We start from the raw sequence: 18,597 nt of genomic DNA, 5'->3' as shown, positions 1-18,597 counted from the left end.
GGTGTACTTTCTGTTGGATTCTTAGTTGGTTGAGTGCAAGGAAACTAGTTTTGTTTTGTGTATAAGAGTTGTGGCATCCCTGAAGTGTTTCATTTTATTTTATTTATTTTTTGCTGATAAAAAAAAAACACATAGTTATGAATGATTAAATTGTAGAGAAATATTTACTCATGTGTTTTGTTCATAAATGTACATTTTTATTTCACAAGATAACTTTTTTTTTAGATAAATCTTAAATCTTAAAAAAGTTATCTTAGTTTTTTTATTAGACAAGTTAACTTATTTCACACATTGAGAAAATATGACAAATATATATCTACGAGTTTAAGTTAATACACAAATATTTTATAAGTAAAATCAAATGTTTATCAGTTGAATTTATGACATGAATTGTATTAAACAAGAGATATTTATAGATACTTATTGTTTAGTATGTGAATATGTATGAAATGTGGTGAATATAAATCTACGAGTTTAAGTTAATACATAAATATTCTAGAAATAAAGTCAAATGTTTATTAGTTGAATTTCTTGCATGAGTAGTGTTAAACAACAAATATTTATAGACACTTGATTGTTTACAACATGAATATGAATATGGATAAAATGTTGTGATTCACATGTATATTATTGTATTAATTGGATTGAATGAAGTGTGATAATATATGTGTTGTGATGTAAATTAAGAGATATGAAAATATTTAAACAAATATTATATTAAAATTTAAAAAATAGTATCTTACCCACCCAATTCTTTTATGTGTATTTTTTTTTTAAATTTTAATGACCATATTTTATACATAGAATAATTATTAACAATGAATCTTAATATTAAAAAAATTTAAACAAAAATATTTTGTTTTTTAATATATATTTTTAAAAATCAATAATATTTTATAATACAATATCATGAGTGTGTGAATTAAATGTTATAGTTATATATTAAATAGTATTATATAAATATTTAGAAGATGAGAATGTTAAAAACCAATTATAAAAAAATTTACCACCAAAGTTTAAAAAATATGACACGCATCTTTATTTCTCTCTTCCAACCTCATAATATAACAATAAAGAGACAAATTAATATATTAAATTAAAATATTAATATTATTAATAGATTTAATTAAGGTTTAAATTTTTTTAAAATTTAAGTATTTGTAATTAAGTCTTTATTAATATTTTTTATTAAGTGATTAAATTATAATATTTTAATTAATGTTTTTATCATTTAGTTTCTCTTTTAATTAAGTAATATATTGTTATATTATTCTTAACCTATTTGTTTATTTATACTTATGTTTTAACACATAAATGAGATTTTATAGTTGATATAAAATAACATTATTGTCAATATAAATAAAAAAATTATTTATTATTTTATTTTAATTATAAAATCTTATATTTTGTTAACACACAAACATAGATAACATTTAACGATACAAATTTAATTAAAAGTATTTAATAAAAATTGAATTAAGAAATGAAGGAAGAAACTTAATTAATTATACATTTTAATAGGAAAGAATAACTAGCTTTAAACAAATACGGAAGTTAGAAAAAAACACTATTTTAAATAAACTGTTTTTTGAGAAAAACCAAATTCAACAGTAACTGGTGGTTTGACCAAGTAACAGGGATACTTTCTCCGTACCATTCAGACCGTTCTCCTTCTCTCTGCAATGTCACACCATCTTCGCACTCTTCAGCTCTCACCACTCTCCTCGATAACCCCAACCACCAATCCACATTCTTTCTCTCTCCATGGCTTCCGCTTCGGCTTCCATTCCTCCGTCTCATGCGGATGCGCACGTCAAACCTCTCCGGTTCGGTTCAGCCATCAAGCGCCGTTGCAAGAGGAAGGAAAACCTTTTTCCCTTTACCTTCAACCTGTCTCAAGCGAAACCCACTTCGATCTTGTCCTCGACCAGGCTCAAGGGCTCCACCAAGCTGTCGTTGTCCTTTGGTAGGTTCCTTCTTAGTTAAGACTCTTTTGCCTTTTCTTCCAAATTTAACCATGTGTTTGTTTAGATGAGTTTTTCCCTTAATATCTTGAGAAAATATATGAAGAAATAAAGAATCTGAATTCTCCTGGCTTCTGGATAAAATAATTTGTAGAGATTCTCTTGTGTAGTTTCTTTAAAAAAAAAATTAACTTGTAATTTTAGCTCATGGTGGTGAAAGAATTTCATTTTCTTGTTTATTGTTTTCTGTACCCGAAAAAACTTCAAAAGAAAAAAAAAGGGAAAATGATGAATTAGAAGTCTCTATGGAAAGTTCGTCCAAACAGGTCTAAAATCCAAGTAGTTTGTACTAAATGATGAAGGAAGCCAGTTTTATTTGATGGATCATGTACGAATTTTGTCTAATATTTGCAAGTTTCATGGAAAAAATGTGCCAATGGTAATCTGAGTTTTAGTTTTCCTGAAGAGAGATGTATCGTATTGTGCATTACATAATAAACTTATTTGTTTCATTTTTTCGTTTAGTGGATATTTATTTTACCAGTATGGCCTTTGAGGTGATTACCTGGTTTGTAGGATGGCAAACTGGTGCAGAAAATGTATATATTTAAAACCAAAATTGGAAAAGTTGGCAGCAGACTATTATCCAAGGTGAGATTACATTTGTTTTCCTTTATCACACGTAACTAGAATAATTTCTGGCATATCGTTCATTTATAGGTGTGCTTGACCTAATGGAATCCAGACTATACTACATTGACCAGTGTGAGGGAGTTTTGCTTTATAATCCTTACCCGTGGATTGAAAATTTTCTCTGGTATTATTTAATGTAGCATAGTCTGTAGAAGCACGTCATAAAACATAAATCTCTCTTTTTGAGCTAGAGTCTTTGAGAGAAATTGTGGCATGTTTGCATGCAATCCGGCTTATTTATCCTTTAAGTGCAAGTTTTTGTCAAGGACTTGTGTAGTTGACTGATATTCAAAGATGTGCTAAATATGCTAATGAATCTAGAATCTAGATTAGTATTTTAAAGCTGAAGCTTGTTAAGCTTGCAACATATTAAAGTAAATAAGCACACAACAGAATATTGGGTTTCACCCAAATTCCTGTTTTCACATTCATTGATACTTTCCTGTTTTATTGGTTGATTCAAATTCTGACTATAATAAATAAAAAATGCTGAGATATGCGGAATATTTTTTTTTTTTTAAATAGAGAACTACGAAAGTTCTAAATTAATGAGTGTGTATGTTTGTTTTCCAAATTTTAAGTAATGTAGTAAGGGAGAGTTTTCAACTTTGTCTGCAGAAGTTTTAATAGCAGAGGAAAAGGTATGAAACTTCATGCTTTCCAAAGTTTGAGAGAGGGTTGGCAGCTTTTTTCTTTTAATAAATTGTGATGCATGTGTGTGATGTGTTTATAATGCTTCCCCTTTTGTACTAATTATCAAGCATAGAATGGGATGTGATACTCTCCTAATACTGAAACCAAAGAATGCCAAAATCTTAAAGAGCCCAACCCCTCTCAACACGAGGTTAGGCTAATTTCATACTCGTGGAATAATAATAAGATTTTGTTGATGTCCTTGGCAGGAATAATAATAAGATTTTGTTAATGTCCTTGGCAGATAACTATTAGAGATCTTTGCCTATTACTCTCCTCATTCCTCAACCTTGGTCCAACTTTCTTCTTGGCATACTACTAATCCTATCACATACAGATCGAGAAAGACACAGACTTAGTAGTTCTTAACCATTCTCTCCAGTGATCCCCTCAATCCCAACCTTGTCATTCAGCACTGGATTTCATACAAGTAACACACCGTGTACTTGTGCTCGAAGTGTTTCAATCCACACTTATTTGAGAGCAGAATAGATATCAACCCAATTACCTCAACTGACTTGAAATCGTCAAAGAAGCACTGCATTTTCTTCATCTCTTTTGAAACCATTTCAGACAGCTAACTACAACTAAACAATACAAATCCCCTGATAATTTTTTTAGAATCTCTGCAAAGAAAAATGGCAAAGTTACATCTGAACCACTTTCATCAAAGACACAAGTACATCTATACTTTCTCCCAAGTTATGAAACTACCATAACATAATTAACAGCTGTCAGAGTTCAACAGTAAAATATACCAAAACTTGAACCACCAATTATCATATTCAAACTGTTTGATAATATGTCACCAGCTACATTATTAGGCTGGGGGCAGTTGGCCCTCACTAGCAGCAAGCTCTATCATTACGACAAAAGACAGGGTCATGCTGTATCTAAAATGTACCAGAAGCACTCACATGAAATCAATATGGGATTGTACAGAACTGGTTCTGACTTAGATATACAATATACAATGGAATTCCATGTGAACTTGTACGGACAATAGATACAGCCCATGGTGGGTGATAATTCTCAAATACTATCTTGAAATATAGTAATTGAGAAGGTATGTATATTGTGTACAAACTGTCCATTTTATGCTACACCTACACGTGCTTTAAGCTAAAAATCTAGAAATGTTAACTGCAGAGCAAATTGACAGCTATAACTGCAACATCATTGTAGCTGCTTGATATTTGTAGATGAGTTTAGTATGATAATGATTGTAAGCTGCTCATAAGCTATTGAATCTAGGTTGATGCACAAGATGTTAATAATATATTACTAAGCTATTTGTATTTTAGAGCATAGAGATGATACCTCGCATGTGTAATTGTTTGGTTATGTTATGATATTTTAATTCATATTTTATTTAATAATCTATCATAAGGCTTATCAACTCATTAATCAAGGATGTGTTTATGTGGATGTCATGCAGATTGCAGTTCTACAGTGTTGATGTTAATACAGTTTCACACAAACTTGTTGCTCGTGCAGGTGTGACTGTGAGTTTCTCGTAGCTTCCCCATTATGTTCTTTCTCTTTCAATTGTTATCTTAGGGTAATGTATTGAAAACTGTATTCTATCACATCTTCAACTTAACAATGTCTTTCCATGAACAGATGTTGCCAAGTGGGTACTTCATGTGTGCCTGTTGGAAAAATCTATATAGAAACTTGTTGGATAAATATTTTTAGTTTCCTTAAGTGTCTTTAAATTATTCCTTTACATCATATGCATTTGTGCTTTGCGAAATTTTTCTGGTATCTTTTAATTGAAATATTGGTTGGAGAAGACCAATAGAAGTCCTAGAACAAGAGTTGATCATGAAGATCAAGGAAAAGGCCATATAATCTCTTCTGTAAAAAGCCTTTGTCTAAATGGACATTCTGAAAAACTTGGCAGCGCAATAATGTTCTTTGAATTTTGATCTATATAGCCAATCCCACGTAAGGGAAAAAAAGGCTTTTGTTGTGATTATTTTTATATGTTTTTTGAATGTTTTACTCGGGAGCAGAGCAGCTGCAGAAAATTTATTGTATTTTAATCTCTCACTAGCAATATATGATAATTACATTATACCTCTACCTGATGAGTCTATCAGTTGATATGCAACCATTCTTTTATCTGTTTCAACTAAATTTGCTATGTAGACATTTTATCTTAATACTTATTAGATTTCATTTTTCATGTATTCATATGTTGTCGGCTCTCAATTACTGCAGAAAATGCCAACCATACAAGTAAGCACCTTTAAAGTTTGATTTGATAAATTTATTATATTCGTCTTTGTCAGTGATTTAAATGTTTATTGTGCAGCTGTGGAAAGACAGCAAGAAACAAGCTGAAGTTATTGGTGGCCATAAAGCATATATAGTAATAAATGAGGTTCAGGAGATGATTGAAAATGAGTGACAAGTTTTAAACTGGTTTTACGTTACTGCATTATATTTTTCCCAGCCCATGTATACAAAAAAAACTATTATGCTGCCATTTTTTTTTCTTTTCTATTTACCTAAAACCATTACTTTTAAAGGATTTACGTTAAAAGGTATTCACATCGTTATAGTTGAGGCAATGTGAGACATCTTCTGATATTGGGATGTTTGTCTTATTGAATGAGATTTAAAATTTTATAGTTTCCTCTTCCAAAGGGTTTTTTTTCCCTTTTTTCTTATCTTAATTTGAGGTGTATGAAATGGGGATAAGTAGCCTGTTATCAAATCTTTGATGTACACCTCAATCCGAAAGAAGAGAGTTAGAGCTGGTTAAGCTATTACATCGCCATCTCAAAGCAATTGTCAAATTAGGACTGTTCATGAGAAGACCACCTTCAAATGTAACAAAATTGCATGGAGATGAATTTTTTGGTGACCTGTGATCACCTTCAAATGCACAAAGGTAACCTTTGCTATCTTTTCTGTTTTGAATGTTGCGCACAAACGTATTTGGAATGATCATAGTCATTGTTCACGAATGTTATTTCCTCTCTTCGGTACTTAGGTTGATGATAGGAGAAAATGAGTGAAGATGGAAATAATATTGGTTGTTTGGTTGAACAGAAATAATTTCAAAAAATGGTGGAGCTTATTGTACTAGCTCTCATCAATTTCCATTCATATATTTCTTCTGATCTTCTTCCTATTTCTGTCCCACCCCACCAAACAACTTTAATTTCTCATTTAATTCTACTCGACCATCTTATTTCCTTGTTTTTATCTCCCGTGTAGAACAAAACATTAGTTTTCCATTCCATTAAGTGACGTGGTTGTTGTCTACATTGCAGGTTGCTAGTGGTGCATCTCAGGGTTTAGGCCAAAGGACAAGTTGGAATTTGACATTGCTACTGTATATGGAAACCACAGAAGTTTTTCCTCTCTTATAGCTGCAGGGCATCCAAGAGAAAGGGGACACAGTTTGAAACCATACTAACATTCAAAGCCACAACCAAGTCAGGGAATGGCTTGAGCATTTGAGTGGTGTAATGGAGTTGCAACAAACTTTGAACCAAGCCACAATTTTCCTTCCACTGGGTGACAAATCTTATCACTAAATTCATCCTGCCAAACAACTTTATACCTTAGTGTCAACTTCAGCACTATTGATCTCAAGTACTCAAATCTCTTTTAGTTTCTCTCTCTACATGACTTTGTCTTTGCTTCTGTGGTACTGCAATTTGGCTACTTGTTTGTTCAATTCATTGAAAGTCCAAGTTACAATTCTAATTAGGTTAAAGTAGCATTTGAGGCATAATTGCAAGTTAGAAATTTTTATCATCATTATTAGCCAATAAACTTTTCCTTTGGAAGCCTAATGTTCTCTTCTAGGACTAACATCACAAAGAAACCTCCCAAGTTTATTAATAGCAGACTTTCATTATATGCATTACTAATCAATAAAGATAAACTATTGGAGTAATTCTACTGTTAATTACATATGAATCATATATTTAATCTCAATCGATCCTTATGGAAAAAGTGGAAAGGACTAATCCAAGAAGTGATATTTAACAAGAATAGGCCAATGAAGAATTAGAATATTAGGTTGTCATCCTTATATTTCTTATGGCTTTCTATATATTCCAACTATCAATATTTTTCACTTTTGAGCAGAAGTAATTCAATAATTTGTATACACCTATTTTCCACTGGTTAAAAGAGTCACTACTCACTACAGAATCATACAAAATTATTTAAGATGTTTTTAATGAATTTTAAAAAATTATAAAGAACAAAATAGAGAGTAAATTGGTACTAACTTTATTTGTTTACTTTTTCATAAATTTTATTCTAATGATTAATTTTTAAAATTAAATATTTTTTTTCTAGAATAACAAAAACATATTATGTCATACTATATTATCTTATTTTATATCATATGCTATATATTATATTGTATAGTTTTAATACTTAGTGAATAATTGTTTAATTATGTTCCGGTTCTGTCTTACATAGTTCAGGATTCAAAGTCAATAACAATTTAAATACACTTTCCTCCATTAATCCATCAAAACGTCTTTTAAGAACAAAATTGTGACAAAACACCGACCTTCAAAGTGCACAATATCTTGCGGTGATTGACCCTAACGATACTATCTCTCATTACAAATATATCTAAAGTCAGGTATACTTTTCTTATAAAATTCACTATGAAAAATATTTTCAAGATATGAAATGCGTAAAAGATGATTATAATTTGTGCAAACTTAGATATTTTGTTTTTTTGTTCATGAGATTTATATTTCTGTGAAAGCTTATTATAATTTTTCTTTGTGTACATATTATGTTAATTTTTTTTCTCACCAACATACTTCTAAATCCTCACTAGTAATTGAGTATGACTTGGATTAAATTTAAATAATTTATCAAATATGCTCATCTTACTTTTAGAAGACTAAACCATTCTGTTATGTTTTTTTTTTTTTTTTAATCTTCTCAAGCTTTTTATTTTTATTCTAAAAATAAAATAAAATAAAGTAATTTATAAGATATTCTTGTCTAATTTTTATATTCCTTGCTTTTATGTATCGTAACCCAGTGATTAAATAGTAGAGTTAAGTTTGCTTCAAAGGATTTAGTTGTTATGTTTTTATTTATTTTTATCTTTTCGTATATTTTTTTAAAAATCAAATTCAAATAACATAAAACTCACAAATTCTATGACTCATTTATATATCTCTTGTCTTGTTTTAATATGTTGAATTTTTGTTTATCTTTTCAAAAATTTAATTCTATTTCAAAATTTAATTTCAAATAATTTAAAAAATATTAATTTCAAATTTTTTTTTTTATACTTTTATCTTTTAACTAACTGTCAATGTTTTGTTAGGTGAAAAAGGATCATAAATAAACCATATTGTTGTGCTCTTACTTTTTCATCTTTTCAAACTTTTTAATTTTCTTTTACAAAATGAATTTCAGATATGGAATAGGTGTGTAAGTTATTTTTACTCTCACTACTTACTTATTGTAGTGAAAAACATAATAACTAATTAAATATTAATTTATAAATTATTTATTAATAATAAAAATTAATTTATAAATTAATAATTTTTTTGTCTTTAAAATATTTTTAATTTAATCATTATAATAATTAATAATTTTTTGTCTTAATTAATTATTTTTTTCTATAAAATTAGTTTTGATGTAAAGTGTTGCGATGTAAATGTTTTATCATAGCCTACCTTCAACTTTGATGAGTGACATAAGAACCTTGGACTTTTGTCAGAATCTAACTGTAATGTTAGCTTAACTGAAGTTGCATCTGTGACCTCACATAAGCCTGCAGGTTTATCACAACTAAACTCCAATGCTGCACATGTTCCTTCAAGTAAAGCTACTTTTCTCTTTTTTGTTTTGTATTCTCACTATTGATCAATAATTGTTTCTAGTAATGTTTGTTTTGTAATTTGACATTATTTTACAGTTCAACATATGTGCAACAACCTCTTCATTCAACTTCAAATTTGATTATTTTTTTATAAATTTTTTTAGGTTAAACATCAGGATACAAGTTGACATTTCAGTTAAACTAACATAACAATAATTATCAATTATAAATTTTTTAATAAAAATAAAATAAAAATGCAGATGATGTGTTTAACAATGATGAGATATTTCTCCAAACAAGTATGCATGCTGGTGGAAATTATATCTATAATGAACCAAGTAATTCATCTGTGATTTTATTTTATATTTTATTTCTTAAATTATAGCTTAGGAAAATACAACGTTATTTTTTAATCCAATCAAATTGTAACTAATTATAGTTACTATTGGATTAAAAATAAATGCACATTTTTTTATATTTTTAAAATAGATACATATTTTTGTGTGTTTTCAAATATTCGTATATTTTTCTTTTTTAATTTTTAAATGCACATTAATTTCCCTCGCCATTTTAATTTTAATAAACGAGAATAATCTTTTGTATGTTTAATAAAGTGACACTCATTTGTTTTATTTAAAACTAACATATTTAATAAAATTTCAATAAAAAAAATCATGAAACTTTAAAATTAAAGTTTTAAAATATATTTCTATAAATAAAAATGAAGAGTTAAGTATAGAGAAATTCCTATATGAATATGAATGAATTATCAACTTTTTTATATTAATAATTAAAAATGTACTATTTTAATATTTATATAGATTATTAAAAATGTTATTAATTAATCAATAATAAAATTAATAATTCAATTACTTTAAATTTTTATTAACATATATTTAAATTATTAACATCAATTAATAATATTCACAAAACGTTTAAATCAACAATTTCAACTTTAAAACTTATTATGTAATAATTCTAGGTAACATTTTAAATTTCATATTAAGAATGCTATAAATTATGCTTTAAATTAGTAATCATCCTCAAAATTTCAATTCACAGCATAATAATTTAAATTAGCATAATTTGAAAATAATTATTAATTATTATTACTGGTAGTTATAATTTATAATAATTTTAATAATATTAAAAAGTTAAAACTATATATAATTAATCATTAATTATAAACTATTAACTCTTATTAATAATATTTTCTTATCTTAATTAATTACTTTACATACCGTTTTCAAAGTTACATTAAGTACATTAATTATTAAATAAATTTATGTAATTGTTTTTAAAATTAAAATAACAACCAACATAACTCAAGTGAAAAAGTAAACAAAAAAAATAGAATTAAATTTTGGAAGAGTCAAATTTCACCAATTTCCCCTTATCAACAATGAATTTGAAGGTAAGAAAAGTAGCATTGAAAGATCAATTTCTCAACCTAAATAATAAAAGGTTTATTCAAGAATAGAATTTTGACCCGTTTTCTAGTGACCAACGAGGAAATTGAAAATAAGAAATCGAGTTTAGAAAAAAATATTATATATATTTGATTAAATAATTAAAAAATATATTTTTACAATTTCTTAAACTATATAATATATATATGGAGAGAAACATTTCCACACTAATTTTTTGTTTTCCTCGTATTTTTTTAGCCACAGCTTTTGTCAACTCAAAAAGGTTAATATCACCAAAATTCAGAACCCTGTCACAAAAAAACATCCACAACAAACCATCTTTTTGTCTTTTCAAGGGACTGTTTGGGAGGACCTGAGAACCCATTTTTGAACTATTTTTCCTCTACCATTCTTGCATCACTCAGTTGTTAGCTTGTATAAACAGAGAGAACAGAAGAACTCTACATTGCATACACACACCCAGTTAAGTAGACAGAGAATCTACTGAAACTTCTGTGTTATTTTTGTGTTCCAATTTTTTCGTCAGTTAAAACAATCCATTTTTCATAAGCTTTTATAATAATTTTTTTTTCTTTCTGTTTAACCTTGGAGAAAAACCAGGCCAAGGTGGTGTTTCTCTCTTGGAGGAGGTTTTTACTTTAACGCCAGAATCTGAAACAACAACAACATACGACGTTTGTTGGAATAATAATAATAATAATAATAAAATAATAATAATAATAATAAGAGTTGTGTGTCTGTTTCTGATTTTGTGGTGTTACCGTGAACCTCCATCCCCTTCTAATCCAACGTTTATCCATTACCTATACCCGAATCAAAACCCAACCTTTGCCTGAACGCAACACCAAAAATATTATTTTCTTAAACAAAACAAAAAAAATAGAGGAAAAAAACGTAGCTTTTAGCTTTGGGTATCGACCGTCGACCACCTAAATTGAACCCCTTTAATCCATTTCCTCACAAGGGGAAGGATAAGAATCTAGTAGCTTTCTAGGTTTGATCGAGGCCCGTGTTGTTTTTCATTGATCAGTGATAATTGGTATTAAAAAAAAATTGATTTTGATTTGTGGGTGGTTGGTGGATTTGGTTTTCCCTCGATCTATTGATCCGAGGTTGTGGCTTTTGGGTTTTGATGTTGAGAATGAATAAAGGGTCACTTGATTACTGGAGGAATTACTTTGGAGCTGCGAACTCTGACATATTTGGCATCATTGACCATGCGATCATGGTGGCTGCTTCTGATTGCCCCGAGGAGTTCAGGATGAGGAGAGATGGGATTGCAGAGAGGTTGTTTTCTTGCAGACTGAGTCGATGTTTGGGGTGTGAGCGGGTGGAATTGGCAGTGTCAGTGGATGATGATGGCGGTGAAGGTGGTGGTGGTTGTAAGAGTGGCGTTGATGGGGCTGGTGCTGAGTTTGAGTCTGAAGCAGGCGCAAGTAAAGAGAGCAAGGTCAATAGTGCCAGAGATGATGATCCTGGAGAGATGAACACGAACCGAGTGAGCAATTACAGCTATGGAGAAGCTGAGGCGTTGACCGATGAGATTGAAGAAGAGTCACAATATGTTGAAGAGGTATTCAGGATCAAGGATGTTTTGCTTAACTATGAAGAAGCGGTATGGTATTTATTTTAGCGCATTGTTTGGTTTTTTGTTGCTTCTTTGTGTTGCGATTTATTTGGTTTTTTCTTTGAGTTTTAATGAAGAATAAGTTTCTCTTACTTTGTGAGAAGGATTCTGGGTAGTTTTAGAGTAAGGTTTTAGATTATGGTCATTGCAATTTTTGATGTTGCGATAAATCTGGTTAATGTGACCATCATGGTCTCAGACCTGGATGGTCTTGCTGCAACCACAGTGACCGTTTTCTAAAAGCCTTGTCATAGAATATAAGTGGTTTTATTGGATGGAAGTGGAGTTCGTACATGAAAGATTAAATTGGTTTGTGTCCTGCTGTCCCCTGATTCATGGTTTTATTTTTCATGTTGCAACAGTCTGATTCAGTATTGTTTGATTCATTGAGGAGGCTTCAGCTGATGGAACTCACAGTGGATCTTTTGAAGGTTTGAATTGAGTCATCCCTTGCTCATTCATTAAGCCTGCCATTTTTATTTCCTGCTGTTTGGCTTGCAGATATGTTTTTTTCCTGCCATTTTTGGTTTCAGGACATCTTTTAGTTGTCTGAAAAATTAATTTTGCCAGGCAACTGAGATTGGAAAGGCTGTCAATCCTCTTCGGAAGCATGGATCAAGTGACATTTGTCGACTAGCACGGACTCTTATCGAGTATGAATTGGTTTTTCTTTGATAGTTGTGTTTCATGTGTATATCCTCAGCATCTATAAATGATAAATAGGTTTTTATCTTCTCCTACATGAATTAATGTTTGTAACTAGTTTCCTTCGTCACAATTAGTGGTTTGTTACTCATTGTGATACTATTTATGAACTTTAGTGAAGGTCAATGGGTTTATTCACTATTGTTTTTCTAATCCATTCATCTCACTGTCATGAATAGCAGTCAATTGCACATTATAGTAGAGTGGCCTTTGGCTGCTATAGGATTCAAATAGTGGAAGGGTTTTCCATAATGGTCATTGTGACTTCAATATAGCAAAAATATCAGCTTTTTAAACACAATATAAGCTTCAAAAACCTATTTTAACCCCCAAAACAATGATGTTAATTTTTTTGTTTGGATAAAATTGTGATTTCTCCTCCATTTTCTAATATGCATGTTTTTGCATCAGAAATCATAATAGGATTTGGAACCCTTCTTCCTTGACCATTCCACACAAGCTTGCCTCTATTTTTACTTTTGTTCCTTCACATTTTATAGGACTATTCTCTAGTGTTTCATTCTTTCTAGTTTCTTTAAGCTTCCTAATTCAAATTTGGTAAATTTAATATATTTTGTTATGTTCTCGTTCTATTAGTTTCATCTTTATCATTCATTTTTTGAATTCATTACTATGTTCTTATGACTCATTGATGTTTTTTTTTCATTACTATGTTCTCATTGCTCATATGATAAATGGTGATTGTGTGTATAAACTGTGACATTGTATTGTTTATCATGCCAATTTTTAATTTTTTTTCTATTTCATGTCATTCTGCTATAGCATTTTTAGAATATGCTGCTACATGCCACTATGCCAGATTGTTAACCATCTTCTGGTAATTAGACTAATGCATTGTGTCTGTGTTCATGGTCATTGGTGAATACTTAATACTTTTACGGGTCCTGAAATTGTACTTGTTGTATAGGTTACTTGGTCAATCATGTCTCATTTGATCAAATGTAATGCTTATCAAATATAAAAAGTCTCCAATCACCATTTTAAACTTCCACATGTTACCATTCTATGCAATTTAGCTACACTTCTTTTTCTTTCTCTGCATTCTGCTTTTTTAGTGACAAAATGGGTTGGTAAACTGGAACTATTGGGTTTCTTTTCCGTGCTTTAGCATGGTGCCTGTTCTAGTTATGTTTGATGCGGATCTGAATGTAGGTGCATGACTGCAGTTCAATTTATCAATCTGCTGCTGCATGCTCAAATATCTCATGTTTAAGTCTTCTATTACTTTTTTTTATTCACTTAGTGTAGTAGGTTTGCATGAGATACCAGTTATACATTCTAAACATTGTTATTGAATTGTAGTGGCTGGAAGGAAATGGTGGATACGTGGGTCAAAGCTACCACAGCTTTTGCAGGTATAAACATTTTATCTGCCTTCTTGTGGAAATGGTCCTTAAAATCTTCTCTTTCTAATTTTGAAATAAATTCATGCTTATAGGTTCAGAAGGTACTCCAGATTCAGTAAATCCATCTGTTGTTGAGGATGAGGATGAAGAAGGCCTTCCATCACCTCCTATGGATGAAGGGGCTTTATTTGCCGCTCCAACTGGTTCTATGGAACTCTCCCAGGTACTTCAATGTCTTCCTTTCTTGTATTAAATGTTTTGCAGTATTTAACAGTTAGAAACTAACTTCAACTTCTCTTGGTTGGATGTCACATAACTTGATAATGCAAAGTTCTTTGATGGCATGGATGATGATGGAAGTGAGTTGACTTCGCAATTTCTTAATGCTAGTCTAGCAAGCTTTTTCTCTACGGTTCTTTATTTGAATTCCGCACTTCTTAGATTGATGATTATGCTTGGGGGTTACTATTTCAGATCCTCGACATAGTGGGGAATTCATCAGAAACCGTGATCATGGAAGAAGTCCAACTCTGAACAGTAAAAATACAGCAAAGAGGAAACCCCAGGCATCAAATGAGGCAAACATTATTGCCAAGGACAGTAAGGGTCAGCAAGCAAAGAAAAATGAGGCTGCTGTGAGGCCAAATCAACCAGTTATCGGTGATTCTGGTCCTGGTAGACCACCAAAATCAACCATGCAGAAGAAAAGCCATATTGAGCCGCAGGTGCAACAAAATACAGTGAAGAGTACTATCCCAAAAAATCCTTATGTTCGTCAGCTAGATGTAAGGAAAAGTTTTCTTAGGTCATCAAGTTTGTAGATTTGAATTTTGTTTGAATTTCATTTCTTGTCTATCAGAAACCCAGGTGTTCGGATGATGCGTCAGTCCAAGTGAAGTTAGAAGCCAGTAAGAGGAAACTTCAGGAGCGGTATCAACAAGTTGAAAATGGTTTGTGTTTTCTTTTCCAAAATCTATGTCTATTTTTCTTTCAAATTATAATTTTTAGATTATAGATCTCTTGAAGTCTACTCATAATAAAGTTAAATTGAGCAACCTAGTGCACACTAGGCTCCCCACCTAATGGGGTCTAGTGAAGGGTACATGGTACTGGCCTAGTGAGACTCTTTAAAAGATTTGAACTTATGACCTCAAAGAGTCAAGGCAACAATCTTACTGATGTGCTGTGACTCACTCCGATATTTGTACTAAAGTTTATAGCTATTAAGAGTGGTGCATTGATTGAAAAGAACAAGTACAGACTTATATATACAGCTGTCAACAATCAAAAGTGTATGTAACAGAAAATCCAGATTAACAAACCATTTCTTAATACTTTAGTGAAGATGCCTGCTACTTGGTGCTGGCTTTTAACATGTATCAGCTAAATAACATGAGACTAGGCCAACTCTCACATAAAATGATAGTGTATATCAATATGCTTCCAATGTTCATGATGAGCAGGACTGTAGGCTAGATGCATAGCATATTGATTGTCACAAAAAACCGTGGCTGAAGCAACCTGAACCTCAAAGTGGACTAAGACTATTTAACCAAACTAACTCACTAGCAATAGATGATAGAGACTTGTACTCGGTCTCCACAGAGGATTTGGAAACTGTAGGCTGCTTTTTGGATTTCCAAGAGATTAAAGCATCCCCTAGAAACACACAAAAACCAATAGTGGACATATGATTATCAAATACGGATGCCCCAATCAGCATAGCATTTGCATATGCTGTGAGGTGCCAAGAATTGTTTGCTTGAAAGAATAAGCCCTGCTAGATATTGTCACAGGTTGTGAACAACATTCAAATGAGAAGAAAAAGGTTGTTGCATGAACTGAGACTATGTTCAACGAAACAAATGTCACGCCTTGAGATAGTCAAAATACAGGAGTCTTCAAATAAGGTGTCTATATATAGAAGGGTAAGGCAAAGGATTTCCTTCGGTGGTTGTCAACTTTAAATTATAATCCATGGGTAGGGAGCAGACTAGCTGCCTAGATAACCAGTGTTCTTCAGAAGAGATTATGTGTATTTGCATTGGGAGGGATATCCCTTTGTTAGATTTCAAAATTTCTAAACCTGAAAAATGCTTCTAGGAGCCAAGAATTTTCAACTTGAACGAATTTGTACCTGAACAACACATTTAGAATTTAGATAAGCTAATATGATGTCATCAGTGGAAACTAGAAGCACAACCAAGGAAGCATCAGTGCCATATTGGAATAAAGAATACTCATTCTTTGATTGAAGAAAACCACGATTCAACAAAGTGGAAGACATTTTGCAAAACCATTGTTGTGAGGCATGCCCAAGTCCATAGAGAAATTTATTATTCAGCTTGCAAACAAGATTCTTATTAACTGCATGATAACCAGAAGGTAATTCCATGCAGACTTCCTCAAAAAGCTCACCGTTGAGAAAAGCCTTCTTGACATTTAGATGTAGTAAACTTCAATTCTGAGCTGCTGCAACTGTGAGTAGAACACGGACTGAAGTTTTGCAGCAAGAGTGAATGTAACTGAAATTCAATCCCAAGTTTTAGCCACAAAATAGGCTTCTGTCTATACTACCATAATGTTGTATTTAGTTCAGTAGACCCATCTACAACCAATACAAAGCTTGAAAGTGGTAAAGGGACTAGAGACCAGGTCTCATTTGCCTCCAGGGCATGGATTTCTTCATTCATAGCCTATCTCCATTTCAGAAAAGATACAACTTGGTGAAAAATTGAGGTTCATAAGTGAATGAGATTTGGTTAATGAAGTTTTGTAATGGGATTGAAGTTTTGTATAAGAACAAAAATTGTGAAATGGATAATTTTGTGTACATTTTTTTACATAAGCAGGGGTTCTAGTAGTTCTAGCAGATTGACAGGTACATAGAGTGAAGAATTATTTGGATTAGAGTTTTCTGGGTGAGGCAGATGGATTGTTGGTTTAGGTATGGTGTTAGGAGGATGAAGTGGAGGAGTAAGAATGGGATCAGTGATTGGCAAGAGAAGGGAATAACCAAACCAATTAGAGGATCAGGTACCTCAAGTGAAACAGATAAGGTTTGGAAAGGGAATATGCTTTCATGGAATGTCATTTAGTGAGAAACAAAGAACCTCTTGGCGTCAAGGTCATAAAGCCAACTTCCCCTGTATCCCATTGGATATCCAATAAATACTTGTAACCAAATACTAAGAAATTTTATCATATTCTAGCTAACCCTGTACATCAAAACAACAAAGCATTTGTGACATGGAAACTATTATTAATTTTCCTTAAAAGTTTCCAAACTTCATAGATCTCTTTCTTTGCCTTGTTATCTTTGTCTTCATCCCTAGCTTGAAGTATTTCCTCCATGTCAATGGTCACATCACTCATGGATGGAACCGTTGACAAAACCAAACTTGTTCTTGCCAAGAAGAGCCATCTTGATGGCCTTTTTTTTTCAAAAAACTGTAGTTATCTCCACATAAAGGATGATAAACGAGAACGAAACTGGGATTGTCAGAGGGAGGAATGCTGAAGGGATTGGATTTGGAATCATCCATGGTAACCATGGAGAACCAAGAGAGATATTACATAGAAGGAAAGTATCTCATTAAGGAGATGAAGATCTGTACTTTTACCATATTGAGATGGTAGTAATGTTTTCATTGATTGAAAAGAAAGGGTACAAACTTATATATACAGCTATCAACAATCAAAGATCTAACTAAAGAAAAAAAACAGAATAACAAACTTTGTCTTAACACTTTGTATATTATAGCCTTAAATGTTGGATTTGGTAGATCAACCTTTCAAAATTTAGAGCTTGATTTCAGAATCAGAACTAAATTTATTGATGAGACTGCTTCTTTATTCTCATTTTCAGCTAAGAGGCAGCGGACAGTACAGGTTATGGAGTTGCATGACCTCCCAAAGCAAGGTATTGGCCACCGAAATCCGCATGTCAAACCTGGAAATCAAAGGAAGCAATGGGGCCAGGGACGAAGATAGAACAGTTTACTGTTAATTTGGATGCATTTTCATGCTTCAAAAATCTGGACAAGAACTCCCTTTGCTAGCCATTATTGAAGCTTCATCCTCTTGACCATTCAAAAACTATAATTCAGTTCACCATTCTTAACTGTATAGAGCTGTTCTGATTGGGAGGGAAGTAACCTCTGAGTCAGTGTTCATTTCCTAAGTTAAAAAAGGTTGAATATATATATATATATATAGAATTTTGTTGATCTATGATTGGATTTGGAAGAGGATTCTTGAGCACTTAATTGTTGATGTGATTCCATCT

The 18,597-nt window shown here is 31.5% G+C and overlaps 2 protein-coding genes across 4 annotated transcripts; both read left to right on the top strand.

Moving 5' to 3' along the window:
- Window positions 1-1,582: 1,582 nt before the first annotated feature.
- Window positions 1,583-7,165, top strand: WCRKC2 (WCRKC thioredoxin 2). 2 transcript variants are annotated; one of them, XM_068637765.2, is made up of 6 exons: window positions 1,583-1,966; window positions 2,541-2,615; window positions 4,789-4,847; window positions 5,577-5,594; window positions 5,671-6,252; window positions 6,638-7,165. In XM_068637765.2, exons 1-5 carry the CDS (start codon window positions 1,683-1,685, stop codon window positions 5,697-5,699), a joined length of 465 nt encoding a protein of 154 aa, XP_068493866.1. In that variant the 5' UTR covers window positions 1,583-1,682; the 3' UTR covers window positions 5,700-6,252; window positions 6,638-7,165. The 2 variants fall into 2 exon arrangements, with proteins under 2 accessions (XP_068493866.1, XP_068493865.1); XM_068637764.2 differs by having other exon boundaries at window positions 1,584-1,966; window positions 4,789-4,855.
- Window positions 7,166-10,899: 3,734 nt separating this feature from the next.
- On the top strand, window positions 10,900-18,597 carry LOC137830435 (putative mediator of RNA polymerase II transcription subunit 26b). Of its 2 annotated transcripts, XM_068637763.2 has the most exons (9): window positions 10,900-12,225; window positions 12,600-12,668; window positions 12,808-12,890; window positions 14,266-14,318; window positions 14,402-14,532; window positions 14,641-14,668; window positions 14,784-15,094; window positions 15,169-15,259; window positions 18,178-18,597. In XM_068637763.2, the coding sequence occupies exons 1-9, from the start codon at window positions 11,743-11,745 to the stop codon at window positions 18,300-18,302; spliced, it is 1,374 nt and encodes a 457-aa protein (XP_068493864.2). In that variant the 5' UTR covers window positions 10,900-11,742; the 3' UTR covers window positions 18,303-18,597. The 2 variants fall into 2 exon arrangements, 1 of the variants encoding a protein (XP_068493864.2); XR_016523219.1 differs by lacking the exon at window positions 14,641-14,668 and having other exon boundaries at window positions 10,902-12,225.

This window comes from Phaseolus vulgaris, chromosome 7, assembly GCF_051622355.1.
Source record: "Phaseolus vulgaris cultivar YP4 chromosome 7, ASM5162235v1, whole genome shotgun sequence".
NCBI lineage: Eukaryota > Viridiplantae > Streptophyta > Magnoliopsida > Fabales > Fabaceae > Phaseolus > Phaseolus vulgaris.
The sequence above is the reverse complement of the archived record's forward strand: the minus strand, read 5'-3'. Positions and strand labels throughout refer to the sequence as shown.

Excerpts from the sequence above, each read along its gene's own strand:
- WCRKC2 (XM_068637764.2), top strand. The coding sequence starts at position 1,683 with ATGTCACACCATCTTCGCACTCTTCAGCTCTCACCACTCTCCTCGATA. Across the intron at positions 1,967-2,540 it reads CAAGCTGTCGTTGTCCTTTG|GATGGCAAACTGGTGCAGAA; the intron begins GTAGGTTCCTTC and ends CCTGGTTTGTAG. Across the intron at positions 2,616-4,788 it reads GCAGCAGACTATTATCCAAG|ATTGCAGTTCTACAGTGTTG; the intron begins GTGAGATTACAT and ends GATGTCATGCAG.
- LOC137830435 (XM_068637763.2), top strand. The coding sequence starts at position 11,743 with ATGTTGAGAATGAATAAAGGGTCACTTGATTACTGGAGGAATTACTTT. Across the intron at positions 12,669-12,807 it reads TCACAGTGGATCTTTTGAAG|GCAACTGAGATTGGAAAGGC; the intron begins GTTTGAATTGAG and ends TAATTTTGCCAG. Across the intron at positions 14,533-14,640 it reads GTTCTATGGAACTCTCCCAG|TTCTTTGATGGCATGGATGA; the intron begins GTACTTCAATGT and ends GATAATGCAAAG.